At 46.2% G+C, this 27,768-nt stretch overlaps 1 protein-coding gene across 3 annotated transcripts in view; it reads left to right on the top strand.

Moving 5' to 3' along the window:
- Positions 1-2,157: 2,157 nt before the first annotated feature.
- Positions 2,158-27,768, top strand: part of SPOCD1 (SPOC domain containing 1) — a 44,470-nt gene continuing 18,859 nt past the window's right edge. Inside the window, exons 1-5 of one of the 3 annotated variants that reach the window (XM_074976550.1) lie at positions 2,158-2,417; positions 2,541-2,632; positions 4,088-4,190; positions 20,206-21,893; positions 26,152-26,283. In XM_074976550.1, coding sequence (XP_074832651.1) covers positions 20,625-21,893; positions 26,152-26,283 — 1,401 coding nt within the window. In that variant the 5' untranslated portion in view covers positions 2,158-2,417; positions 2,541-2,632; positions 4,088-4,190; positions 20,206-20,624. Of the gene's footprint in view, positions 2,418-2,540; positions 2,633-4,087; positions 4,191-20,205; positions 21,894-24,061; positions 26,284-27,768 lie in introns of those variants that run through there. The other 2 variants (XM_074976551.1, XM_074976552.1) reach the window with 2 other exon arrangements.

Raw genomic sequence — 27,768 nt, 5'->3', positions numbered from 1 at the left:
GTGCTCAGTCCATTACCAGATGCCTTGCATTTGACATTTGCGACTGCCCTTAATGATGACAGTAAATTTACACACCACGGGGAAGCTATGGATTGCTGCCAGGTCTGTAAATACCATGGTATTCAGATAGGAACCCTTTATGATCACCCCGTGAGGGGAAGATTACAGCCTTCATGAGTTGTACTTTCCGGGATCAGAAGCAGTAAGAGCATTGATCTCTCTCACATGGGCATGCTTTCAGAATTCAGCTGCCTATCATGGATAGCCTGAGGTTGCTTCTGGATTACTAGGTAATACCAGTATTCCAGGTGAAGCCTTGATTTCTGCAAACACGTTTTTTCGTATGGAGTTCCTCCTGTTAAACTGAACCAAACACTTATTCATTGGTGGCCTTCACACTGGAATTAAATTGGATTCCCAAAGGCCCAGTATAAGAACATAAGAACAGCCAGACTGCATCAGAGCAAAGGTCCATCTACCCCAGTACCCTGTCTTTCAAAAATGGCCAATGCCAGGTGCCCCAGAGGAGCAAACAGAACAGGTAATCATCAAGTGATCCCTCTTTTGTCCATTTCCAGCCTTTCACAAACAGAGGCTAGGGACACCATTCCTACCCATTCTGGTTAACTGCCATTGATAGACATATCCTCCATGAACTTATCTAGCTCTTTTTGGAAATCTGTTAAAGTCTTGGTCTTCACAACATCCTCTGGCGAGGAGTTCCACAGGTCTACCATGTGCTGTGTGAAGAAAAACTTCCTTTGGTTAGTTTTGAACTCTCTACCCATTCATTTCGTTTGGGGATCCCTAGTTCTTTCATTATGAATTATCCAACCAAGTGTCTTTGCTTGGAAAGCGTATTAAATATGGAGGTAAAATCCCATGTAATTAGTTAACTGATTAAATGGGGCTGGAGGAGCATGCCGCAGACAGGGGCTGCTTTACCTGGCCTGGAGCATTTCCCACCCATAGAGGTCTTGGGCGAGGCCCACAGCAGATGAGAGCAGCTCCTGCCATGCTGGATTGCTGCTGGCTGGAGGTGGGCCACACTGGGCCGGAGCAAACCCCTGCCGCTGCAGAGGGGGACTGCTCCAGCCCCACCCAGTTGACCATAACCAGCAAGCTTCAACTGTTGAGGGAGAGGCTTACCAGTTAACCATTAACATCCCGAGTTTTTATATGAATTTTTGTGCTTATAAAAGCTGGAGGATAATTGAACCGGCTCAAATCAGGAGCAGTGCAGTTGAGCACCCAGCTCTGTGAGCACACCTCAGTCTCTTCCCTTACTCCATACCTACTGCTTCCAAAACTGGTGGGGAACAGCCAGGCCTGAGCCCTCATACTCTGGCAGTAATCCCAATGCACTCCTGGGATATTCCTGTCCTTAGATACCTACATGGCTCTGCTGATGCACCTCGCGCCTGCCCTTCACGAGCATTCTCTGTAAGCTGAGCACTTGGGCAGCCGCCAAGGAGAAATTTAGATGTTGCCCAGCTGATTAGCGGAGCACACACAGCTTGCAGTGTGTATTTCTACTGGTGGTCCACATCTGTACATGTCTTGGTGCACGTAACAAAATTTATTCTGCACATGGTTGGAGGAAAAACATTAGCCTGTGCCTGCAGCATCCTTTGTTTCTCTGACTCTTGCTTCTTTGCTGAATATGGATTTCTGTTGTATCATATTTTGCAAGATAAAGTAAGGTTTCTTCTGATGTGTGCAAATATCAATTAGGGACCAGAGTGAAGCCATTAAAACCACCTCCACTCGCAAATCCAGAAGCACTGTCAACCAGTCTGGTGCAGCCAAAAGATGACTAATCTATTTCCTGCACCAGCTCTTTTGCTTTTATTATTTGTGTCCACTCCCTTTATTCCACCTGTTAACAACAGGGAACGCCAAAAGGGCAGCTGCTGAAAAATGCCCTAGCAGCGGGATCAAATCAGCAGGTGACATTTTTTCACTCTGATTATCTTCAAGATCAAGCTGGGCCTGCAACAAACCAGCCACTCTTGCATTTACCCGAGGACACAGAGGCCTTGTAAAAGAGCAGCCAAGTGGCGCGTGACTGCATGTGATATCCCTATCTGGCTGTGAGGAGGCACCACAGCAGCACGGACGCAGCAGTGCCAGTCGAAGCCATGCTGCTGCCTGGTTTCAAAGGAGGAAAAGCCTCTGGAAGAAGGAATGTTTAAATTTGTCTTTTAACATTCAAAATCACATCACATTTATCAATGGCCTCTGAAAGCCTGGAGAGGGGCCAGGTCTTTGCTGCTTAAAAGGTCTTTGCAAGCTGCTACCTCTTTCTGCTGTTTTCTGAAGAACATAATGGGTACCTGGAGTCAAAACCAAAGGTCCCTCTAGCCCAAGGTCCTGTCTTCCAGTTCCAGGTGCCCAGGAGGGAGTGAACAGAGCAGGTAATCCTGTCATTCATTTCCAGGCTCTGTTGAAGAGACGCTAGGGATGCCATTCCTACTCATCCTGGCTAGTAGCCATTGATGGACCTGTCCTCTGTGAATTTATCTTGTTCTTTTTTGAAGGCCTCACCTGTTTCGTACGCTACACAAATCCGCTGTTGGCTGGCTGGACAGTAGATTCGAACACTCTGCACGGCTCCCCAAAAGGACCGTTGGTAAGCGGGGCAGAGGCTATCATCCGTGGAAGGAAAATCCCAACAAGGATGATTTTAATGTATCTCAGCATTTGATGGTATAAACCTCGCTGATGCTGAGACTCCGGGAAAGAGCCAAAGCAGCAAAGAGAGAAGGCGACAATGTTGTCTGAACACTGGAATAAATTGCCTAGCGAGGTTGTGGAATCTCCATCACTGGAGATATTTAAGAGCAGGTTAGACAGACGCCTAGCGGGGATAGTATAGAAGGTGCTTGGTCTGGCTGTGAGGGCAGGGGGCTGGACTCAATGACCTCTTGAGGTCCCTTCCAGTTCTAGTGTTCTGTGAGTCTGTGATTGTCTAATCTGTGTGTTTGGAAATCATGAGCTTGCAGAAAACTCATGGGATTAAAAAAGACCCTTTGGGGTTCTTTTATTTGAGTTCAGGGCTCCGAGGGCCACACGTTCAAGCATTCCTCTGCAGAAACATACTTTTCTCAAAATCCGGCTGAACGTACTTTTTAGGTGCCCCCTGTGATGGAGTGGGGGGAGTGCATGTGTGAGTCAGGCTGGATGTGAGAGGCAAGGAGAGCAGCTCCCAGTGGCTAAGGATGACCCTGGGGCTACAACTGACAGGTAACACCTCTGCCCTGAACAAAGAGGAGGGAGGAGCCGAGCTGGGTTTTTGAACCTGGGGCGGCAGTTAGAGGCTGGGGGAAGAGAGAGCTGGAAGGCAGCCAGCCTGAGGAGGGGGGAAGCTACACCCCAGAGGGGCACCCCTCGGGGTCTTCTCCCCAGGACGGGTTGGAAGGACTGTCTCTGACTGCTGTACTGTCGCTTCTGTGAGAAACTGGGCATCTGTTGCCTAATAAACCTCCTGTTGTACCTGCTGAGTGAGAGTCACTCCTGCCAGCAGACGGGGTGCAGTGCAGGGGGACCCCTGAACCCCATCATACCCCCCCCCAACCCATCTAATGTCATCCAAACTGACAGACATTTCAGTTATGTTCATACAAAAAAACACCCTTCCGGCATGTGTAAGAAAATAAGTTTGTAGAATATAAAAACTTTATAGATCGGTCTACAAATGAGCCCGAGACCCAGCAGCCAATCATGCAGCACTGCCCTTAGGAAATTTCACACCTCCCCAAGGGGGCCTACCCCTGACTTCGTGCACCCCCTGCTCTAAATAACAGCGGAGATTTTCATGCAAAACTCTTGATTCTGCCTGCTGTGGTTTTAAGAAACACACACACACACACCCCCCTATGGGGAGAACACTGGGAAGGAGTGGCAAGGCCATGGGGGAAGGGAGGAATGGAGTGCCTCGAGAAAAGAGTAACAAACAATGAATTTTTGATCCTGGAACTCCGAGCTGCTGCACTTGACTTGGATTCAAAACTGAAGCTGGAACTGCGGGGAGGAGAGGGAGGTGAGGTGCCTGGTTGTGGAGTCAGCTGTGTGTAATTTTCTGCAGCCTGCCACCTTTCTGCTGTCTGCTGAAGGACTCGCCTTCGTTTCACACACTGCAAAGCACTGAGCTGTGATGAGCAGCTGCTGGCCATCTCCCCATCTTTCTGGTATGCCCCTTTATGAGTCTTCCTGAGTTCTGGCTGTTGTGGGGCTGTGAGGCCCCTCGGGATCACAGTGGGGATGTCATTCATGCTCTCCCCTCTGCCTTCTTGTGTGGATTCTGTCGTGGGGCACTTTGCCTGGCAGCTTCTGGAAATGTGCAGGAACCTGGCACGATGATCCACCAAGGTCTGCGTGACCCCTGACGAGCACCCTGCCTGTGTAGCCTGCTCCTGGGTTTAATGGGGTGGGGAGGAGACCCGGAATGGGTGCGTGGCTCATAGAAATGGCTGGAAACGCCATCTGTTTAAATGAGGCATCTCAAACTCAATTTACCTTTGGCCCCATCCAGTCCTCACAACTCCCTGGCAGGCCAATGATGGCACTGAAGAACCTTCACTGCTCCCTAACATGCTGAAGGCTCTGGGAAGGGGGTTGGGGGCTGGAGGGAGGTGTGGGGAGAGGGTATAGGCTATGGGAGGAAGTGGGGTGTGTGAGGAAGGGTGAGGTCTGCAGCCCTTAGCTGGCACACCCTGTCTGGCAGCAGCTCGGGGGTGGGCAGGGGATCTCCCAATCCTGCCCTCCAGCTTGTGTGGTCCCTGCCACCCCCCAGGCTATTTGAAATGCTCCAGGGTCCCCACTGCCAGCAGAGCAGGGTGAGAGTGGCTTCCAGCTACTAGCTCCGCACCACTGCCAGCATGTCCTTGTGGTTCCGGGGAGGTGCGTGGCTCCGTGGGCTTCTCCCAGCGGTGGGAGCCGTGCAGACACACCCCTCTCCCCAGCCAGCACAGGCCCATGTGCAAGAATTTGTTGGTGGGGGCGGGGGGGAGGCCTTTTTTGCAAATATGGACCATCTCCCACAATGGGCTTTGTCCTTCTCCCACCACCCTCCGCTCTCTAGCTGGCTCCTGGCCAAGTCAGCTTCCCTGGGAAGCATGCTTAGGTGAATGACCATTGCCACAACAATTGCAGGGACTGCTGGTCTTGGCCTCCAGTCATCCATGGATCACCCCGGACAGCCCTCAGAGCCTCATGACATCTGCTTTGCAGAAGCCCCAGTTGCAGCTCTTCTGAATGACAGTTGAGCGCTCAGCCCAGTCTCCAACCCGAGGACCAAATTAGCAGGGAGAAAAGAAGGAATCCCATCGATAAAAACAGGTCTGAGCTTCCTCGCAAGCATCCCAAAATGCTGCTTGGGCCTTCCTCCTTCTAGCTGTCCTGTGCCAAGTCAGCAAAACAAGGAGACAGCCCAATTTCCCGCTTCAGTAGCCAAACCTGATGCCTGTTTTTGCCTCTCTCCAGAGGCGCAGACCCTGAACAAAATCATCTCTTGAGTGTAAATACCCCAGGCAGGTGTGAGGCAGTCCGCAGGGTCCCCATCACTTAGGAATTAATGTCACTTGACTTCTAGGGGGCTATGTGTACAGCTCGGTTTCCAGATCAATTAGAACCGACTGCTTGTTCTTGGCCATTTATACACACTAGGAGCCTTTGCTCACTGGCCCCAGAGGTGAATCAATAATGGAAAGTGCTCAGCGCTGTGCAGAGGAAATGCCTCGGAGCCAGACAGAGAGCAGCAGGCTTGTTATCTTTTCTTCTTTTTGGTCCTGTGTGTCTGCTACTTGCCTCACTGGATCAATGCAGTAGGAGCTGCTCCAGCTGATTCCAGCCCTAATGCCATCCATCACCTCTTCTTCACCCCCCTCACCTGGCTGCTGTGGCTGTTTTAGCAGCAGACCCACACTGATTCACAAATCAGTCGATGCTTGCCTGAGTGCACAGTGGATTTGTTCTTCTTTGACAAGTAGCTGCATTTAGGAGCCAAGCATGGGGACCTGGCTGAATTCCAGCATGGTTAGACTGTTTGATATGCCCTGTTTTTTGCTATTCCCATCTCTGCTTCCTCTGTTGTAACACCCAGCTGGCTGGATAGATCTGAAAGGAAAGTATATGAGCTCCTAACTCGCACTTCTCAGTGCCAGGCTACATCTCTGCACGCCTTCATCCTGTCTTTTTGTCTAAATCACTTCCCACATCTCCTTCTTCCACTCTTGGCTTTGTGGTTTTATGGGCCGCCTTTCCATTTGCCTCCTTCAATGCCACTTATCCTGTGGAGCCTGTTAAATCCAAATCGGTTGGGGAGCTTCTTCACTCAGCACACTGGACCATCAAGATACTGGACAATCAAGGTGCCTGGACCTTGAGCTTTGCTGATCTCTTTTGCAGTGGGTGAGTATCCAGAGTATGGATGAACCTCAGGAAAACTCTAGTGAGTCAACATAACAGCCATACTGGGTTAGATCAAAGGTCCACCTAGCCCAGTATTCTCTCTTCTGGAAGTGGCCAATGTCAAGTGCCTCAGAGGGAGTGAACAGAACAGCAAATCATCAAGTGATCCATTCCGTTTCCCATTCCCAGCTTCTGACAGAGGCGAAGGACACCCTCCCTGCCTATCCTGGTAAATAGCCGTTGATGGACCTAACCTCCAGGAATTTATTCAGCTCTTTTTTTGAACCCTGTCAAAGTCATGGCCTTCACGACATCCTCTGGCCAGGAGTCCCATGGGCTGACTGCGTGTTGTGTGAAGAGGTACTTCTTTTTGTTTCAAACTTGCTCCTTATTAATCCTCTCTGGAACGGTCTCTTCAACAGTTGTACCAAAGTCCTGGTCATGAATGGACAGATGACGACCCTGGGGATGTTACAAAGCATTCTTACATTGATCTTTTCCTTCTCAACAATACCTCTACATCTTCCATCCACAGGCCATTTTTCCATATACTGTAACTAGAAGATTTAGCTCGATTTGCTTGAGTCCTTCAGGGTAGTGGGGCAGCCACGTGTGGGGGTGTGCAGAAGTCAGGGCAGAGGGTCGGATGTGGGAGATCAGAAGGCTGGGAGGTGTGGTGGCTCTGGGCAGGGGGCTGCGAGGTCTGGAGGAGCTTACTGGGGCTACCTGGAGGGGAGAGGCGACTAGGGTGGGGTGAGGCAGGGCTGTAGTGCCTGGCCCTGGGTACCAGCAGGGCTCCTCCAGTGGAGCAGTGTTTTTCTGGGGGTGCTTCCAGCAGTGCTCTACAGGATGGGAGCAGGGTCAGGACTGTGCCCTGCCCCCACTCCTCAGGGGGACCAGCCCCAACCCCCACTAGCAGTGCTTTTCCATGGCAGCAGAGCTGTTGGAGGTGGGCCCCCACCAGCAGTGGGGCCAAGGACTGGGTGGGAGGCATTTAGGGCAGGGGGCCACTTTCCTAGGCCACTGATGGGCAACATGGAGAGCCCTGGCCCCCAGCTGGCCATTCCCTTCCTGGTTCAACTGATCCCTTGCGGTCACTCAGCAGTATAGCTGTTCTCTGTGCTCACTGCCCCACTGCTCACTCTTCAGTATAACTGTCCCTCCTCTCAGCCCCCTCCCTTTCCATGCTATGGAAAACAATCCCATTCCAGGCACATCCTCTTTCCCTGGCACAACCAAACCCTGGCTTTTCTTTAAGTTAGGAGAAGAGGAAGCTGAATACCAAGTTTGGTGGTCCTAGCTCTTACTATTTAGGAGGCATTCTTGAACAAATGGACATCCAGATGGACACGCGCTGACAGACAGACAGACAGACAAGACTCTCAAATATATATAGTATCAGAGAGGTAGCTGTGTTCGTCTGTTTCTTCAAAAACAACAAGAAGTCCTGTGGCACAGTATAGACGAACATGCATCTGACGAAGCGGGTCTTTGCCCACGAAAGTTTATGCTCCAAAATATCTGAGAGTCCATAAGGTGCCCCAGGACTTCTTGTTCTTTTTGAAAATTTAGATCGGTTGTCTGTGTTAGCCTGGAAGCTCCATGGGGAAGGGTCTGGTCTTTTTATGCATTCTGTAGGAAGAAGAAGTATATCTTGCAGTGCTGACTACACAATAGGATGTGTCAGAGCATGTTTCTGAAAGAAACAGGTTTAAAATAATAAAGAAAAAACAAACTGCATGTCCCCCTCCATGTCTCAGCTTCCTTCCATTTAGTTTGAGGGCTTTGCTCAAGGTCTCATGCAGGCCTGCTTTCTGACATCCAGTGCCATCCTGACATTCTTCCCAGTAACAATTTTGAAGGACAGGTCCAAACCTAACCTCTCAGTGTTTAAGTCCTGTACTGAAACAGCAATAATACAGAGTAATTGCTTTTTGAGTCATCCAAGATTTCCTGACTGGAAAGTCTGCAGAGCCTAATGGAGCAAGCAGCTGCTTCCTAATGGCTATCAGCAACTTCTCAGCTCCCAGAAAACCAATATCTAATCGATAGGCAAGAAGAACTGCAGTAGTTTTGGTGAGCCCTCCCGCAAAGAGTGGAAGAAATATATTTGCAGACATAAAATGAATTGATCTCCTCAGTGGTGATGAACAAGTCCCCTCATTTCTTTAGAATTCTCTGGAATTCTGCTCTCTCTCTATCAAACTGCACTATCATCACCATAGTATTGCCACTCTGCATAAAACTTGCATTATAAACTCAAGTCTCCTTCATGTTTGTGGTGTAGCTGAAGTGGAAAACAAAAGAAAATGGCACAGCAAGAACAATAGGATGTGGATTTTCTCCTGGTGTTTACGGAACTCACAGGACTTCTGCAACAAAAAAGTGAAAATTATACTATGACACCAGTGGGATTTATTTAATGCTGACATTTGCATTTGGTGTGATACAAAGAGGGAATTTTATATGCATTTTGAGTGACCTGCCGTAACAGAATTCAGAGTACAAGCCCTTTTTGTTCTTTGGTCAGGGAAAACATCATCAAATGGGAGCACAGATTTGTTTTTTAAAACTAAAACGATAAATTACATGCAGCCCCTCTGCTCCAGGTACGCAGTAGCTACAGCATAACAAGATTTCTATGGCCCTAGTTACACAGTAAGTATTTTCTTATAGTGACAGTACTTTGCAAATGTATAGCATCTTGTATTCACAGAACTTTCTAAGGATTAGCGATTTAATTCTCACATTACCCCAGAAGGGAAGCAAGGATAATATTACCATTTAACAGAGGGAATTGTGGTTCTGTAAAATTAAATAACTTGCCTACATCAAAAAGGCTGTTGCAGCTCTTGGACTTTGTCAGCTCTTTGGAGCAAGAACTCCCTGTTCATTACATATGTATTCAGCGGGTAACAACGATGTCCCAATCCTTAACTGGCCTCCATGCAGTACAAATATGAGAAATAAAATAAGGGCTCAGGACAAAACCTAGCTGTCCTGGTTCTATGCCTTCATCAGCAGACCTTTCTCCTCTTATACAAGCAGTGTAAAATAGCATTGAGCTGATTTTATTTTGCAAATGTATGGAAGCGGGTAAAGAAATTAACTGCTAACAAAATGGAAGATGATAATTTATAATAGGGCTGATTCACAGTATATTAGCCAATGACTACTGTTCTAAGGCTGGTGTGTCAAACAACTACTCTGCATGCTGTGCTTAGCTGACACATGACAGGTCTGTATTGTTTTCTACTCTGTTCTGTTTGTAGGTTCTTACACTGCTTTCATCACCATGGTATCCGAGAGCTTCCCAGGATTTAAAGAAGCACAGTGACTAACACCTGTCCAGTGGGGTTTCTGACTTTGTCCTCCAGGGATGAAATTGCATGTTTTTTTTTAATTGATTTTTTTAAAGACTTGTCTACACATGGAGTTTATTCTAGAAAAAAAGAGAGAGGGAATTTAAAATGGAAGAGTTGTTCCTGAATTACTTTCTATGTGGACAAGCCCTTAATAGCTGATGTTCCATGGATTATTGTTTGAGAAGTCTAGGGAGGTGTGCTTTACATTTGGACTGAAAAATCAGGAGGGTAGAGGTGGTTTTTAGTTCTTGCTGTAAGAAGTTTCACAGGTGGGACCAGGTCTCTGGAAAAAGAACCTACAGAATATAAACTTTCATGCTGAAGAAAGCGGTAGCTCTTACCTGTGGTGAAATTATCCCCATGTTGCCTTATCTTAGGGTGAATCTATACTTACAAGCTGATTGACTGCACTATGGTTGATATTTCAGAGTTCGATTTTGCTGCATGTGTTGAGACATGGCTAAATTGACCTCTCTGGGCTTGGCTTTCAGCCCTGGTACTCCACGCTATTGCGTACAGTAAGGGATGTTGGCATGAGCCTGACCAGCCCCAAGAAAGTCAATTCTGATACATCAACTCTAGCTAGGCTAATGGCATAGGTAGAATTGCGTATCAGAAACTACTTTCTACCCTAATGTAGATGTAGCCTTAGGGCCAATCTATACGTACTGGACGATGGACGTGCTGACGAATTGTGTTTCTGAGATCAACTGTGTACCCTAGCGTAGATGTACCCTTATAGAGCCTGAAAAAAGCCCCTGGGTGAGGAAAACTGTGAGCTGCCCCTTTCATTGAGGGTGTTGATCTTTCTGCAAATTTCCCACTGCCATCAGTGGGGGTCAAGGTTGGTTTAACTTGGCTTCCTTCCTAGCTCCGGGCCACAAAACAGAACAAAAATTTTAATGTATCCCTCTCTCAATTTCACAGTTCTACCATGTTTGGAGAATGAGGTTATGTATTAGCTGTATGTGACGACTGAAGATGTGGGGTCTATTCCCAGCTCCGCCAGTGACATACTTTGTCACTCTGGACAAGTCACCTTCCCTCTTGGTGCTTCTATTTTCCCTCAAACCTTCACCCATCTTGTATAGAATGACTAAGGTTTGTGGAGGAGGGACCATCTTTTACTATTGACCTGATGAAGTGGGTCTGTCTCAGGAAAGCTCATCACTGAATAAATCATTTTGTCAGTCTTTCAAGTGCTACATTTCTGCTGTTTTGTTTTGTTAGGATACAGACTAACACAGCTACCTCTCTGGTGCTGTCAGTCTGTACAACTCGTGACACAATGGAGCTGGGGTGGGCAGAGGCTACTATAATAGTGGTTCTTAAACTGCGGGTTGGGACCGCAAAGTGGGTCCCGAGCAGAGGTCCCTTTGTTTTCCATCCCTGGGCAGAAAAAATGTTATGTGCACTGAGGCGTGTGTGCATGTGCCAAAACATACCCCACCCATGACCTAGAGGGCACATTTCTTGCTGAGCTACAAGAATTACAGTGTGTCACTGCGGGGTTTATAGTGTTAGTCATATCCATCCCCGCCCCAGCAGGTAATTGGAGTGTTTGATGAGGGTTTCCAAGCGCATCAGATGCTCAGTGCTGGCTGGCTTGCCGAACAATTAAGTTTGTATGGATTTGAAATGCTTCCAAGGCCAAACTCTGTGCCTGGCCTGATCTAGTTTACTCTGGTATCTAAGTTGGTGTTATCTCTGGAGCTTCCTATATTTGAATGACCATCTAGTTACTCAGCTCCTCCTGCCCTGCCTGATGCTCAGTTCCTGCTGTACCTGTGCAAGGCCAGGTGTGTCACCTGCACACAGAACTTGTGTAAATGGAGTTTGAATTGTAGCACATTGCACAAATGCACACACTGCTAGATGTAGTATCTGGAGCACCTCAGATATCTCTGTGTGCCTGCCAAAGATCAATTCAATGGGCAGGGGGTGTGCCCATAGAGGTAGATGGATTATTACAATTCTTGGGATTTGCTGCAGGTCACAGGAGGGAAGGAGCGAGTGGGTACTCTTAGCAATGTCACTTCCCTGCTAACAAAATTCTACTTCCCCCTGGACAACTCACAGCCCCCTTTCTCAATTAACTTTATCTCTCAGTTACAAATCTTTCAGGCCCTCCCTACCAGGCTTCCCCTTGTATGCTGTGGCCACACTTGGCCAAAATTTTGAAATAGCCATGCTAGTGGCCAAATCAGAGAATACTCATTAGGCGCTGAAATGAATATTCAGCATCTCATTAGCTTTGCTGCCAGCCGTGGCACTTCGAAATTGCTGCATTTTGCTTGTGCGTGGCTGAGCTATAAGGGGCCCTTTTCGAAAGGACCCCACAAACATCAAAATCCCCTTATTCCGATCAACTGAATTAGGAATAACGAGATTTTGTTATCTCCTTTCGAGAAGGGCTCCCGTGTAGCCGAGCTGCACATGCGCAAAACGTGGTGCTTTTGAAGGGCCGCGGCTGGCAACATGCTAATGAGGTGCTGAATATTCATTCCAGTGCCTCATTCGTATTCTCCGATTTGGCCATCAGCATGGCCCTTTCGAAATTTTGGCCACGTGTGGACACAGCCCTAGTCTCACCTATCCCAGCTACTAATGACAAATTACCCCCCACCAGCTCCCTCCTAACCAGCTCCCCCCAGCTAAAACCTCCAGGAACCCCACTACTGGACCCTCCTGTCCCCTGCAACCAGCCCCGTCTATAACACCCAGGAACCCTCCAACCAGTCCCCCTGCTATGACCCCTCCAGGAAACCTGCAACTAGCCCCCTCCAACCAACCCCCCAGCTGTATCCCCCAAGAAACCCTCCCCCCCAGCCAGCCCCCCAGCTATAGCCTCCCAGACCCTCTCGACCAGCCCCCCCCCGCCGCCTTCGCGGGCCGCCAACCGCCCCTACAGGGCCACGTGCGGCAGAGTGTGACTTCACACCCAGCGCGCGGGCCTCGCCTCGGCCACGTGACCCCTTTCCGCCAACGGCCGCGCGGGCGCTCCCCCCCGCTCCCGTGTCACGTGGTGCGCGCGGGGGAAAGCGCTGGGAGGAGCCGTTGGGGGCCTGGGCGCGAGGCCCCGCCAGTGAGTGAGACGGGGGGAAACGGGAGGGGGGCGGGGCCGCCTGGAGCCTCCGGGACCCTGCGTGGGGGCGGGGCCCCTGTGCCCCCTGTGAGGCGTGGGACAGGGTGGGGTCCCTATGCCCCTCCCCCAGGAGTGGGGGTGGGGCACCTATACCTCTCTCCCTACAGGTGTGGGACAGGGTGGGGTCCCCTATGCCCCTCCCTCAGGGGGTGGGGCCACTGTGCACCTCCCCCAGGAGTGTGGGGCAGGATGAGGTGCGGTCCATGATCCCCTCTCTCTAGGATGTGAGGCAGAGTGGGGGTCCCTGCGCCCTCCCGCAGGCAAGGGGCAGTGTACGGTGCCTTTGCCCCTCCTTCCAGGAGTGGGGAGAAGGGGAGTGCCTGTGCTCCTCCTCCTTGGGAAGGCTCCAGGGTGTGGGGCTGAGGGCCTGTTAGCGCTCAAGGGAGTGATGCTTGTGTTGTAATTGTTGCATTTTTTGCATAGCCTCACTGTTGTGCAGGCAGTCTGTGCGTGGTGGTGTATTGGTGGAGATGGACAACTGTGCGTGTAGTGCATGCATGCGGTTATGTGGTACGTGCATTAGTATATGCAGTCATACAGGGGGAGGTGGGGTGCAGCAGGTTGGGAAAATGGAGCATGCATGTACAAACACAACACGAACAAGCACAAGCTGTCAGAAGTATGTATTGGTGTATGGATGTGCATGAGTGAGTATTGGTATGTACTGACATCTTGCTGTATCCTTACACAATAACTTGTAAGAACTGTGTGGGAAAAGAATGTCTGAGAGGCCATCCATATGGGAAGGCTAAAGCCAAATTTCGAAAATTGATGCCTAATATATACACCTTCAGGCATCCACACAAGTGTCTGATTTTCAGAGGTTTGGGGATCCCACAGCTCCAGTGGGGAGCTCAAATTAGAAAATTACATCTGTTGGAATTGGAGCCTTTAGGAGCTGTGAGTGTGTCAAAAAGCACTACATAACTTTTAATGCATAGCGTCAGGGTCCACATACCGGATTAGTGCATTGTAAGCTGCAGCATGCTAACTCCCCATCAGTGGTGGAAAAAGTACCCCCAAAAGTTACTTAAGCAAAAGTAATTACTTTGCAAAAAATGTTTTTAAGTAGAAGTCAAAGTACTGGATCCTTCTAGAATACTACTTGGGTAAAAATACAAAGATGTCCCATCTTGGTAGCACTCAAGTACCCAGACATAAAAACTAGCCATCCTGTATAAATCTATGGTTAACCACCTGAGTTGTCATAGGGCTCCCTTATTTTTCACATGTATACATCTCCCGCATAAGGTGTGTGTGTGTATTTTTGTGTGTGTATATACTTATTTGTTTATGTATGTGTGTGTTATATACTATATATACACACACACTGTATATTTCAAATCTGGAATTTAAATGTAGTTGTAGCCTTCATTTATAAAGCTAAAGTGCAATCAAATTAAATACAGCCATCAAATTACAGAAATGTATTTATTTTGTTCACATTCACAAGAGTATGTTTTAGCATTTTCGCATTGTAGTGATTAATTACAATGGGGGGAATGATATCTCAGTGGTAACAGCATTGACGTTGTAAACCCAGGGTTGTGAGCTTAATTCTTGAGGCCGCCTTTCACGAGGCTGGGGCAGGTTAGATTAAAAAAATTATATCAGGGATGGCGACAGGTCCTGCTGTGAGTGCAGGGGACTGGACTCTAAGACCTCTCAAACTCTCTTCCAGCTGTAGGAGATATGTACATCTCCATTTAATTACAAAAAGTTTGTTCAACCTTAAAAGCAGTTGATTTTTCAAAATTATCAGAGTCAAGACTTTGGGAAAATGGTGCTCTGGGCAAACTAGCATTTTGGTTCCCCTCCCTGCCCCATCCCAAGCATGTGCCCCCCCCGCATTTCCCTTGGAAGTTGCCTAGTCCTTTGCTCCTCTGAATACATAATGCAGTGACAATTTAAAAAAAATAACGAGAAAGCACAATGGCCCTGACAAAGAAGAACCGTTTTAATAGCCTTTTAATAGCTGCATCAACTGCCTGTTCTCACTGGGACAGAGGGCCTCTGTAGAAGCCCTACGGCAAGAAGGTGAGACAGGCTGTGCTGGAAGGGGCTTGGGGTGGATGACTGTGGTTGCTGGGGGTTTAAGAAGTGTATGTGCGTGTTCTCTCTCTTGTGGCTGGCTGGCATTTGCAGGGGTATTACTGTGTGTTTGTGTGGCTTACCTCCATGTGCTGGCTGGCTGGCTGGGATTTGGAGCAGCTCTGCTATCTGGGTGTGTGTTAGTGTGGAACAGGTCTGGGTCCAACCCCATCCCCTTTTCCTCCTAATCCCCACAGGGGGACTGAGGAGGAGAGCTGGGCTACAAGCTGGGGACTGGGGTATGACGCTTTGAGTTTTTGAGGTGGAAACCTTTTAATTGTGCCCCTCCACTACCAGCAGTTGTTTCAGTCTTTCTACTTCCCTGGCTGGCTTAGAAGTTTTGCTCACTTTTTTGGGTAGGTGAGGGACTGTTGATGTTGCTTCTTCCCCAGTGTGAAGCAGGTGAGTAGGCGCAGAGAGGATAACTATTACTGAAGTCAGTTCTCCTGGGAATCTGGGGGGAGAATTTCTTGTCAGCCTGTGTTGCAGAGGCAGATGCCATGAGCAGGGCTTATGCACAGCCGCACACAAGGGCATTCACCAGTGCACTTGCAGAGGCAACAGCAATCAGGGAGGCTTTGAAAAATAGCTTTATGAATGAGCAGATAGCCATATGATTCTGCTGAATTTAACTGTTGTGATCCCACATCCACTCCCCACAATGAGGTGTGCATCCCATCCCGTGTGAACCAATAAATGAGACTGTGGTTTTCACAAAAATAATATTTTTATTTGGGAGGAGGGTGAGTTAAGGTGCAGGAAAAAGAAGGGATGTCAAGAGTGGTGGAATAACCTTTTGTACTGGAAAGAGGTCATCGGGGTGGTGTGGGAGACTGTCCTTGCCCTCCACCCCCTGCATTCAGGGTCCATGATGAGGGGAAGTCGAGTTTTATTGAGGGGAGCCTGGGCAGCAGGGAGTGGAATCTGCATAATGAGTTCTGCATTGGGCTTCCCTCTACAGCTGCAGTAGGTAGTGCAGGATCTCGGTTTGCTCTCTGAGAACTGTCAGGACCTCTGTACGGGAGCATGCTTTTGTGGGACTGCAGGATGCTCTGCCACCACTGCTCTGTCAAGTTTTGGTTAACAGTGGCTCTGCTGTCAGCCTTCTCCATTTGCTGCATGATGGGATCTTTTCCTTTTCCTCATTGTGGCAATATTGTGTCCCCCATTGAAGCTGACTGCTGAAGAAAGTGAAGGTCAAAATTCAGATGCAGCTGTCACAAAGTGCTTACCCATAGGATGAATGGATCTCTGTTTGACAATCACTGCAACTTTTTTTTCCCAAGGCCACTTTTGGCTTCTTAAGGATGGCAATGAATCAACCTCTGCAGAACAGATGTTACTATTACTTATCCAGACCATTTCACTCTGGACGTGGTAAGATATTGCCAGCTTGAGAAAGTGGGGTAGGTTTGAAAATAAAGCAGTGTAAAGTCTAAACTGTAAATCACATGGCCGGGGGAGGGTTCAATTCCACTGGATGCATGATGGGGTAGCTGGGAGCAATCCTCGTGAAATGCAAAGCGTGAAAAAAAACTTTCTTTGGCGGCTCCTGATCAGTCCGATGCAGGGAAAAGGCCATTTAAAGCAGAGAAAGCCTGCGCTGGACATGCCAATGCCTGGGAGCAGGGTCCGCCGAGCCCGGTGGTTGTATGGCATTGGGGGGAGGGTTCAGTTCCACCAGCCACATGGCTGGGTGCAGATGATCCCTGTAAAGTGCAAAGTGCAGAAAAAAAACTTTCTTGGTGGCTCCTCATTAAGCCAGCAGTGTGGTGAGAGGGGAGAATGCCAGGAGAGCCCACTAGCCCCTGTGGTGTGGCAGGGCAGTCCTGGGAAATTTTGCATGGCCAAAGAGCAGTGCAAAAAAACTAATTAAAATTCATGTTCTTCGTTAGGTTGCCAAACGAGACAGAAGCCTCCTGAAAATAAGAGAGAGTGAAAAAGAAAACCTGGTCATGCTTCATGAGCACAAGGCTGGAAAATTTGCAAAAATGCTGTGTGGTGCCATTAAACCAGATTACTGATTGGTTGCTTGGTGTGACAAGGTGTGCTATTGTGGAAGCCACAATAAGTCAGGCCTCCCCAGAAACGTCATGCAAAAAATAAAAGAATATCTGGCTGAGACATTCATGGGGTTCTCCAAAAAGGATAAGCGCTTCATCCCAGAAATATTAACAAGCTGTTCTGAGGGGCATAGATCTACTGCACCTGATCTTCTACCTACTTGTAGCAGTTTAAAAAATATGCTACACATATGCAAACGTATACCTAAACCCAGCCGCAACCTGCTTGTAGCATTCCAAAAAATACTGGAAGAGCTGGTCCTTGGAGTTTCAGGTGTTGATGATGAGGGGGCTGGCTTGAGGTTGAAAACGAAGAGCTCCAGGCTGGCAAGATCAGCTTCATTGGGCTGCTGTTTATGACTGCTGCTGTCTTCTTCATTGGCCTCTGCCTCCTACTCCCCCTCTTGGCTTGACTCCTCTCGGCTCCCACTGGACTTAGTATGGTGTCCTGAAGAGTCCCAGTTAAGACTGGCGACCATGGTTGGGACCCTCCCAGGAATGGCACCCAGCTGTTCATAATACCAGCACATCTTGGGAGATGACTGAGATAGACCGTTGGCTTGCTGGACTTTATGATAGCTCTGCTATGGCTCCTTCACTTTCACCCGGCATTGCTGAGCATCCCAGTAGTAACCTTTTGCAATCATCCCCCACGAAGTCCTTTCATAAATGTCCACATTTCACTTGCAGACTTGAAGTCTGCCCACCATTGACTTCTCTCCCCAAAAAGCAGTGAGCTCCAGGATCTCATTATGGGGCCATGCTGGAGCTCTCTTGCAACCTTGAGAACTCAGATCAGAAGAACCCTGCCTACTCATGATGGCAAGATGGTTAGATCAGATGGTTAGAGAGATGTGATGGCTATGGATGCAATGGATGTGATCCCTAGATGTGATGGATGGCTCCTGAGGTGTGCTATCCATGCTTGTCAGAAAGAAAATGAATTCAAATTCCAGGGATTCTTGTTGCTTACTTCCTGCGCACCTGGATAGCAGTGGAGATGAAAGTGGCTAGAATGGACAACTGTGGGGCATTGTGGGATTCATGTGGGACGCCTCTGGAGGCCAATAACATTGATTTAAAGAAATGCTGTTTCCTCACTGGCATTATTTAACCTTTTAAATTTGAACTTGGCATTACACTGACTCGCGTGGTCAGTGTAAGAATGTTGATTTTCATCATCATCATCAATAACTGTGGGCTCAGCGCCCATTGGTGTCTGATGCCTCTCTCACTATTTCCTTCCATCTTTCTCTATCCAGTGCAGAGTGGCTTAGTTTCTGTAGACTAGCTCCGCACCAATCTACTACATCATCTATCCATTCTCTGTGAGGTCTGCCTGTCGTATTCGAACCATCCATTATGCCGAATACTAGGGTCTGGATTTTTTGTTTGTCGTTCATTCTGCAAATAATGTTGATTTTAGTGCTCCCTAAAATCGACCTAATGGTATTTGCCGTGAAGACAGTGACATTGTAAAACTGAGCTAACTGCCTTAAAATCAACCTTATGCTGTAGTGTAGACAGAGGCTTAGACAAATATTATACTAAAAGTTAGTCTATCTTAACTACCTTTCCTATGAACATGAAAATCCACAACCATGAGTGACATTCTTAAACTATCCTACCCCCTGTTGTAGACAGTGCTAAGTCAACAGAAAAATTCTTCCATTGACATAACTGCCACTTTTCAGGGAGATGGTGATGAGAGAATCCTTCCTATCCCTGTAGTGAATATCTGTGCTGCATCAACGCAGCATTTCTAGTGAAGATATAGTCTTAGAAACGTACATTGCTTTTTTTAACGAGCTTTTGTTGACCCTGTGGGATTCATGTCAAATCTATTGTAGTGTCACAGGAATGCACAGCATAGTTTCATGGCAGCAATACAACCAGTATGCTTTGTAACTTGCTAAGATTACAGGATAATGATCCCATAATGAGAAATAGACCTAATAGTATAAGAACCACAGAACCATGTGGGATTAATTTATTTAGCATAATTACCTCCATTTTATTATGCAACATTTCTGATATCAGTAGTTTACAGTATCAAAGTGGTATGACAAGGTCTTTATGGGATCGAGGTAAATATGGGTCTAAATAAGAAATGTGTCTTCTAATGAGGCATAGTAGAGAGATATAGTAATCACTTAGGCTTTAAAACCTGGCGTGGGTGCCTAAGAAGCTTAATGTCTGAGCCTGCAGGGTGTCCAGCATTTTTAGTCCCACTCCAGTTAGATGAGAAATCTTTTAGACAGGGATGGGCAAAATTTTTTGATGGGGGGGTACTCCAAGATTTTCCTAAGTGGCTAAGGGCTTCACTTTTCTACGCAGGAGATGCAGGATCTGGAACAGAGGTTGGCTGCAGAAGGGAGCTCAGGATAGGATATTGGGGTGCAGGAGAGGATGTAGGGTTTGAGTGGGAGTTTGGGTGAAGGGGGGCCTGGTGACTTGGGTTAGGGGATTGAGGTGCAGGGTATGGGAGGGTGTGGGTGCAGGAGAGGATTCTGACCTGGGGTAGGGGTGCAGAGGGTTTGAGTTATAGCTTGGGGCAGGAGATTGGGGTGCAGTGTTGGGGAAGGGGTATGAGTGCAGCAGAGGATTGTAGGTGGCAAAGTAGTGCAGGAAGTGGTGCAGGGTCTGGGAAGGAGTTGTGGCTTTGGGTGGAGGGAGTGCAGAGGGTTTTGGTTGTGACCTGGGGCAGGGAGTTGGGGTTCAGGAGGGGATGGGTTGCCAGATGTATGCTCTGGCCAGAAGGCATTTACCTCTTCAGCTCCCAGTCAGCAGGCCAGTGGGATCCTCAGGCAGGCTCCCTGCCTGCTGCAGCCCCAGGCCACTGAAGGTGGCTAGCTGCTGGTGCCGTGTGCTCTCCTGCCTGAGAGTCCTGGTGGGTTGTGGGCCAGATCAAAAGGCTTTGATTGGCTGGATCTGGCCTGCAGGCTATGTCTTGCCTGCTCCTGTTCTAGTAGATCTATAAAAGCTGAAGAATTTCAACTGCCCCTCGAACATGCATTAGTGTGGTAAGGGCTGTACAGTCTCTCTTGAGCTGTTAACTTTGATTGTATCATTAGCATTCCTGGGTTGCTCTCACAAAATGAAACCATTATTTTCTTGTTTTATGTCACAGCTTTCACATCACAACTGGCAGTGAGCAGATTTCAGGCAACAGAGTGGGAGGAACACATGCCAATGATGGTGTTTCAAATGAAGAGCAGAGTGAACAGCCAGCACTTATTCTAACTGTAGTTAAACAGAATAAAGTGGCATCAGAAAGTAAAGTTGGAGTATCTGGAGAGGGTCCCTCCTGCAGCAGAAGCCCTTATGTCAGAGAAATAAAAGCAAAGGAAGTAGATGTTAGAGAAAAGGTGATTGTGGCTGGTGAGCCTTCTGGAGATCCTAAGCAAAAATTGTGATGATGACAAGAGGGGACGCAGAACAATTCTAGTTAAACCCTGTTCTGTAGCCTTGAAAGAACATGAGGATGAGCTAGAAGAAAAATGTGAAGATTCTTTAATAAACTTAGGTATTGAAACACAGCCACTAACAATGCAAAATGACAGTAAGGCCAGATTGTCTGACCCATTGCAAGTACCTTTATGTGATATTTCAGGGAAAAGTGGTGTTAAAAAACAAAATCAAATGATAAAAATACAAAACATTAAGGCACAATTGGAAAATGAGAAATTGAACAACACAGAAAAGATAGAAGTCAAAAATCCTGAAGAAGTCACTTCAAGAAGACCAAATAATATAAATACAAAGATTCACCGTAACTCTGAAGAACCCCAAGGGAAAGAGTCACTAACTCAAATTGATTCTCCAGATCTTTCAGATATGATTGAAGAGGGGATTTTCTCTAGGCTGTCTCTTATGGAAGAAGATTACAAAAGTTCTGCCATAAATCTCTTTCACGTGGAAGAGGAAGACCCAGGGACAAAGAAGCTACAGTCAGATTCTTGCCCTCAATCCAGCGTGACTGAGATACGGAAGGAAAAAAGTAGAGAAGTAACACCTATGGCATTGTTTAGGAAAAACTGGAACACACTAGTTAAGCAGTTAGGGAAGGAAGAAATATCTTATAGCTCTTCCGTGATGAATCGAAGTGGGAACACTTTGCAGACTGAGGATCTTCAAGGTGTTCGTGTAGGAGTTAACACCACATATTTGTCAGTTAGCAAGGCAGAGACTATGTTTGGTGAAGGAGAGTCCCAAAATAAATCTCTCCTGACTGACCAGAGTCATAGTGAAGACACACATATCCCAGTCTATGCAACCAGCTACATTTCACCACCTGTTGTGGAAACACTTGAGACTAGTCCAAAGGGTGAGCTTCTGAGCACGATGATGAATCAGATGCCTAAAGTGGAAAGTTCAATTCAGTGTTTCTTAGCAGAATCTGCTAAAGAAGTTTCCCAGGGACAGTTGAATGCAGAACAGAAATCCTTAAACCAAACAAACTTCAAATCCACCAGTGAAAGTGACCATAGTTCTTGTTTCCTGATGGAGGTTGCAGAGGATTTAGATAATGCAGATGGTGCAAATGTCACTGGTGGACAAAATAAGATTGTGCAGCAAGAGATGAGGGGAGAGCTTTTGAATCCTAGTAAGGTCACCTTGCAGTCACAAAGCATGGAGGTACCAGTATCATGGACACATGAGGCAGAATGGCATTCTTGCTCTGGGGACTTAAAAAAAATCAAGAAAAATGAAAAAAGCATGGCTTGTCATGGTCTTGAACCACAGAAAAACGGACAAATTAGTTGCATAGAAAAAAAAGTGAATCTCAAGCAAGCCAAAGAAGCCTGTCATGTACGGGTATGTTAAAAATCCTGTTTTTATGGATAACGATCACGAATATGTGCATAAAATAGAGTAGTTGAATTAGTCTGAATGTCTTGCCTTGGGGTTGGTTTAGCCTGGGTCTGAACAACCACACTGCAAAGCCAGACACAAGTTACTGTGTCCTCACTCATGTCACAGTCACCTTTGTGTGTCAGTAGGACTTCTGGGTTGTCCCACAGTCCTTTGTGCTGCGGTAAGATGAGCCAATTTATGTGAACGGGCAGGCAGGGCAACAACTGGGTAAGAACCTGAGCTAACTGCAGGGAAAACATACCCATCCTGCAAAGGCCACATGTCCTACTGTGTAATCCTACATCTTGATCGGAGCAGCTTTTTGCTCAGCTTTAGTTGAAGTATTGCATATTTAAGTATTGCATAGCTAAATATCAGTTATAGTAAAGATTAAGGCAACCGTACCTCAGAACTCCAAAGGTCATAAGTGGCCTACAGGCCTCAGCAGAAAAAATGTCTCCAGTTAGGATATTTATATTTATGAGTTCCTAACATTTCTTTATCGGAGGGGTAGCCGTGTTAGTCTGGATCTGTAACAGCAACGGAGGGTCCTGTGGCACCTTACAGAGTAACAGAAAAGTTTTGAGCATGAGCTTTCCTGAGCACAGACTCGCTTCATCAGATGCACCCCTAGCTCCCCTGCTCTAACTCAGTGCCCTCCCCCAGAGACAGGCACCCCTAGTCCCCCACTCGAACACAGTCCCCCGCCCCTCCTCCAGAACCATGCACCCCCAGTTTCCCACTCTAATCCAATGCCCTCCCTCACAGCCAGGCACCCCCTGCTCTACCTCGATGCCAATGACTCGCCAGCGCCACTGCTGCCGCTGAGCTGGATCTGGCATCACCACCGCCACATGCTTCTCTCACCAAGTGGTGGGGTGCGTGCGCAGAGCAGCAGATGGCACTCCTGGCGTGCGACTGTGAGGTTGATTTGTGGCATGCCAGTGTGCCGTGGCATGCCAGTGTGCCATGGCACACTGGACAGGGAGCACTGAGCTAGACAACTGCCATGGTCAGCTGCGGAAGATGATGGCATTCTAGTGGTAGTTGATTTGAATCCCCTATGTTCGGCTTGTATAATTCTTTAGAATGAAATGTAAAGTATTGGTATTATTATGTTCTCCTTGCTTGTTTTTCTGGGATGGTTCCTGCCTGAATATTGTCCAACACAGGTCTTTCTTAGCTGGGGAAGAAGGTGAGGATTTTCATTCTTGTCATTCTTCCTGTTTATTTTCAAATGATTCTCCTTTGTAGCAATTTCAGCATGGTTCCTTTAACTATAGTCAGCTGGCTCTTTTGTTTGATTATGGTTCCCAAGCTGCTCAGCATAGCTTTACCTGCACCGTATTTCCTTTGACATTGGTTTTTACAGACCAGAGGAATGGAAAAGGTATTCCAGAATTGACCTTGAGTTGTTTGTTTTCCTGCATTGTGCATGCTCTATGCACTCCAGTTGATACAATAATAAATAATAATATAATATGACAGTGATAGACCTTTAGTGTTTTAAATATGTTATGTCATCATTTTCAAGTTGCAGAATTCGATGAAAAGTTTTTCATTGTATAATGTGATGAAAAGTTAGTCTGATGAATTATATGTTTATTTGGTGAAAGGAGAAGTTGTCCCCATATACTTAATGGTCCTGGCAGTATTTCTCAAAATTAAAACTATACCCACAATGTTAAAATAATTTCTTACCCAGTTTTTCACACCCTTTGAAGTGACTTACAAAACCTGCGGCTCTGCATTTCTGATATTCTGCTTAAGGGCTTAATACTACAAAGTGCTTAACGTCTCCTTCAGGTTAGCCGATTCCCCTCAAGACTCATTGAGAATGCTCAGTACCTCACAAAGAAGTACTCAGCCTGCTGCAGAATCTGTCCCTCTGAGGTCCTGTCAGTGCTAGAATTTTTTACCTGACTTAGGCCTGGTGTACACTTAAAACTTAAATCAACATAGCTATGTTGCTCAGGGGTGTGAAAAATCCAACCTTACCTTGATGTTGATGCAGCTAGATTGAGAGAAGAATGCTTCTGTCTACCTAGCTATGATGCTTATGGAGGTGGATTTTCTACTGCAGTGTAAAAATCCCATCTGTCGCTGCAATCTGTGTCTACACTGCAGGGTTACAGGAACATAGCTATGTTGCCATGTTGTTTTAGCTTCCATAGCATAGGAGTGGCTTTAGTGGAATATATCATGCTTCTGCAGCAGAAGCAGAAAATGGTGCTTTGAGATTGCTTGTGTGGCTAGTCTGCAAATGTTATGTTAGAGTCTGCAGAATCAGAGACAAATTCATGACACTTTGTATCAGTTTGGAAAAAAATGAACTTCATTCCGCATTTGTAGTAATAAAAAAAATCTGATAAGTTTTGCTTTCCCAAAACAAGCCATTTCCATAAAAGTCAATGTGACATGTCAGTGAACAAGGATAAGTGTGGAAGCACCTACGTGAATGGGACTATTTCACTATGCATGCTGGGGTTAGATAGGAGCCTGCCAAGGTGAAGAAATTATAAGAAGGGGAATATTTATGGCTCTCACTCATTCTGGGATTTGCTCAGAAGTTAGCAAAGAGGTCCAGGGAATACCAATTTCGATGTAATGCAGAAACGCTTACCTGGAGCAAGACAGATGTGACAGTCAACAATGTAGCAGAAGAATCTACGGTACATTGTTTCTTCCTACACCAGTAGGTGTCAATGCACTTGAAATACAGTAGATTCCATGTTGAGGAAAAACTGCAACAACCTTCATGAGATGTTTTATATTGTAACGGCACATATATAAAGTAAAACCCTCGATCTCTGCTGAAAACAAGCCCTTCATTCTCTTTGCTGAAAGATTATTCGTAGTGGAACATTTTCTGGATTGTTGTTTTTTTTCCCTATAATATCATTTTTTCTAGAATATCCTTTACTGCTTACAGCACCTCTGACCAGAGCAGGGCAGCATGATTTTCTGTCTAAAATGTAATGTCTGAAATACCGTTTTAAGTATTCAACAAGAGATTGGTTTATAGGCTGAGACAATTAACAACAGATTAGAGTAGATTAAAATACTATTAAATATTAAAATAATATTAATATAATATAATATTAAAATATTATAATCTCTCTGTTCTCTTTCTGTCCAAGGAGGAAGAGGGCCCTTTGATTCATCAGTCTCATGGTGTGCAAATTGTGTATTACGTATGTTTCATGTTTTCCTTTCTTCTGTTGTTTTTTTCTTCTTCTTCTTTTGTTTTATGTTCCTCTGTTAGGCACGGAAGTTGATGCTGAAGAGTGACTATGGACCTCCTAGGTTCTTCTTCATCCCCCATTATCTGCAGTTCTACAGCCATCACGTTAGATTGGTGTAGTTGGAAATCCAATAGAAACTCATCAACAGACAATCTATGGGAAGCAAATCCCTCTACCTTCTTTTGAAGATGAGGGGAATAGTGGAATTAAAGGAATAGTTTTTCTTAGTCTGCAGAAACCTTTCAAATCAGTCAAGGAATAAATAGATATATTAGCAACTCATCTGTTCTGACTTCTCTTGTGTATCCTGCTCCTGGGTCTTTTTATGCTGCTACCAGGTTTTTCAGTGGTTATTTCTTGCTTCTGAAGGATTAGGGAAGATCTGACCGTCAGTGTATCTTTGGGGAAATAGAAGAATCAACTTCATCCTGAGAAATGATAGGACACCTTTTTTTCCTGTACTGCAATTCTCTGTCCAGTGGTTAAACTGTGTAGAAAGTATCAGGAGAGGTTATGAATGTAGGGAATGGAAAACAATATAGACTAGTCATGTCTTTTTCCATTCTGTTCTTACCATTGGGTTGAACAGATGCTGTTCATCTGGTTTAGTACCTAGTTGTGTGTGAACTATACTGATGTTTGGGACACTTGCTGCTTACATCCTAGCCCTGCCAGGAGGTGGGAGTGTTGTGAATGCATCACACTCAGATTCTGAAGAGATCAAGGTGTTCTTTCAGATCAGCAACCACCCCTCTGCTCAGTTCAAGGGTTGCTTTCAAAGGGAATCCTGTCTAGCACTAGTTGGCTAAAAGTATAGTGACAATCTTGGAATAGATCAGTGTTGAAAAACTGGATGGATACCTTGAGGTTAGAGAAGGAATGTAGAGGTCATTTTCGGGGCATCAGAAGGGATCTCTCAAGGGCTTATATTACAGGTATTTTTCTGTTTTAAAATGGTTTGCTTTCTCCTTCAGAAAATGTCTGGGCCAGTAGTCAAACTCCTTGGAGTTCCCAGCAAGGACTGTAAGCCAAAGAGACTGCAGAGACTGATGGAATTGGAGGATTCTTCAGATGAAGAGCCATGTGTTTGTTGCCAGCCCCCTAAGGTATTTTATCATACACCACACCATGACAAAGTAAGTGGAACGGAGAGCAGAAATTAGCAAGATTGTGATTTTCTTAGAAGCAGACTTTGAAGTATGGATTGCAGATGGTATGGGAAATAGGACCTAGACCAGTGGTTCCCAACTTTTTCACTAGTGTGGACCCCCAGTCACTCCCCCAAACCATTCATGGACCCCCGTCAAAGCCAATTCTAGATGCTATGTACACATCTTTAAATGTAAATGGAAACCATAACATAGATTTTTGGATAACAGTTCATAACATTAATGGAAGATACATAATTTAAAAATAATTGATTGTAACTTTGCAGTTTATTTAAAACTTATTTTCTATGATAATTTTTATTTACATTTTATTTTTTCCCAGACCTCTTTTAATACTTGGGGGTCCATGGACACCAAGTTGGGAACCACCGATCTAGATGTTTTTGCCTCTCTCAAAGGTTTGAATTCAGACCAGGTTGTTGGTGATCAGAAATTGTTTATCCCGTGAGTGTTTGTTCAGTTGTGTGGCATAAGTTGATAGCTATTGTTCTCCATTTCCTAGCAGACAGACAAAAACTGACAGCATATTGGGACCCTGGCAGGGAATCTCAGAGGAGAAAAGTTTGTATTCAGTTTATGATCTCCAATATGTACTAGGGAAAAGCCTTTTCAGAGAGGAATAGTAGTAGTAAATTCCCTCTTGCAGAATCAGCCTCTAGCTAGTTAGCCAAAGAATCGGTAGGGAAGAGCCAGTGGTCCTTTCTTTATGCCCAGTGAGAGAATGATTTTGGAAAGCCACTGTTGCAATGATTATGAAGGAAAGAGGTTGATTACCAGTTAAGAAACAATGAGATAAACATCACAGTTTATTTGATCACAGTGCAAGATAAGAATATAGATCTTTTCCTATGTTTAAACTTCTTTCAGAAGAGGGCCTGCTTGTGTGTCTAGAATGGGAGAGGGCACAGAGTGTAGATTACATATCCTTGATCCATTTCTTTATCTGCTAGTCCAGGATCCTGTGTCTGACAGTAACCACCACTAGATGCATCAGAGGAAGGTGCAAGAACCCCAGCCTAGGCCTTGCTCACTCTCTGCTCTGACCTCCCCAAAGGTCTCATGCTGATCCCTAATGAAGATATATTTGAACTATGACACAAATAAGGTTGTTTATCTCTAGCCAAATTCATTGTTTTGCATTAACTATTAAAACTCTGGCTATTTTTATTGTCTATGTAGGCATCCAATCATCAATTTTACTAATTTCTTGATTTCTACAATATTCTGTGGCACTGAGTATGCAGCCTAATTACACGATGGGCAAAAAAGTGTGCATAGTGGCTAGTGATTTGTGCCGTGAATTATTAAGTGAGACACCGGGGCCGTTCCCACCTCCTTGCTGCTCTCCTTGGCAGGCCAGTTATTTACCTAGGTTCTAAAGAGACAAAAGCCTTGTGTTGTATATTAGTTGCTTCCCAACCT

This window comes from Carettochelys insculpta, chromosome 24, assembly GCF_033958435.1.
Source record: "Carettochelys insculpta isolate YL-2023 chromosome 24, ASM3395843v1, whole genome shotgun sequence".
Lineage (NCBI taxonomy): Eukaryota > Metazoa > Chordata > Testudines > Carettochelyidae > Carettochelys > Carettochelys insculpta.
Note: the sequence above shows the minus strand (reverse complement) of the source record. Positions and strands in the feature narration are given on the sequence as shown.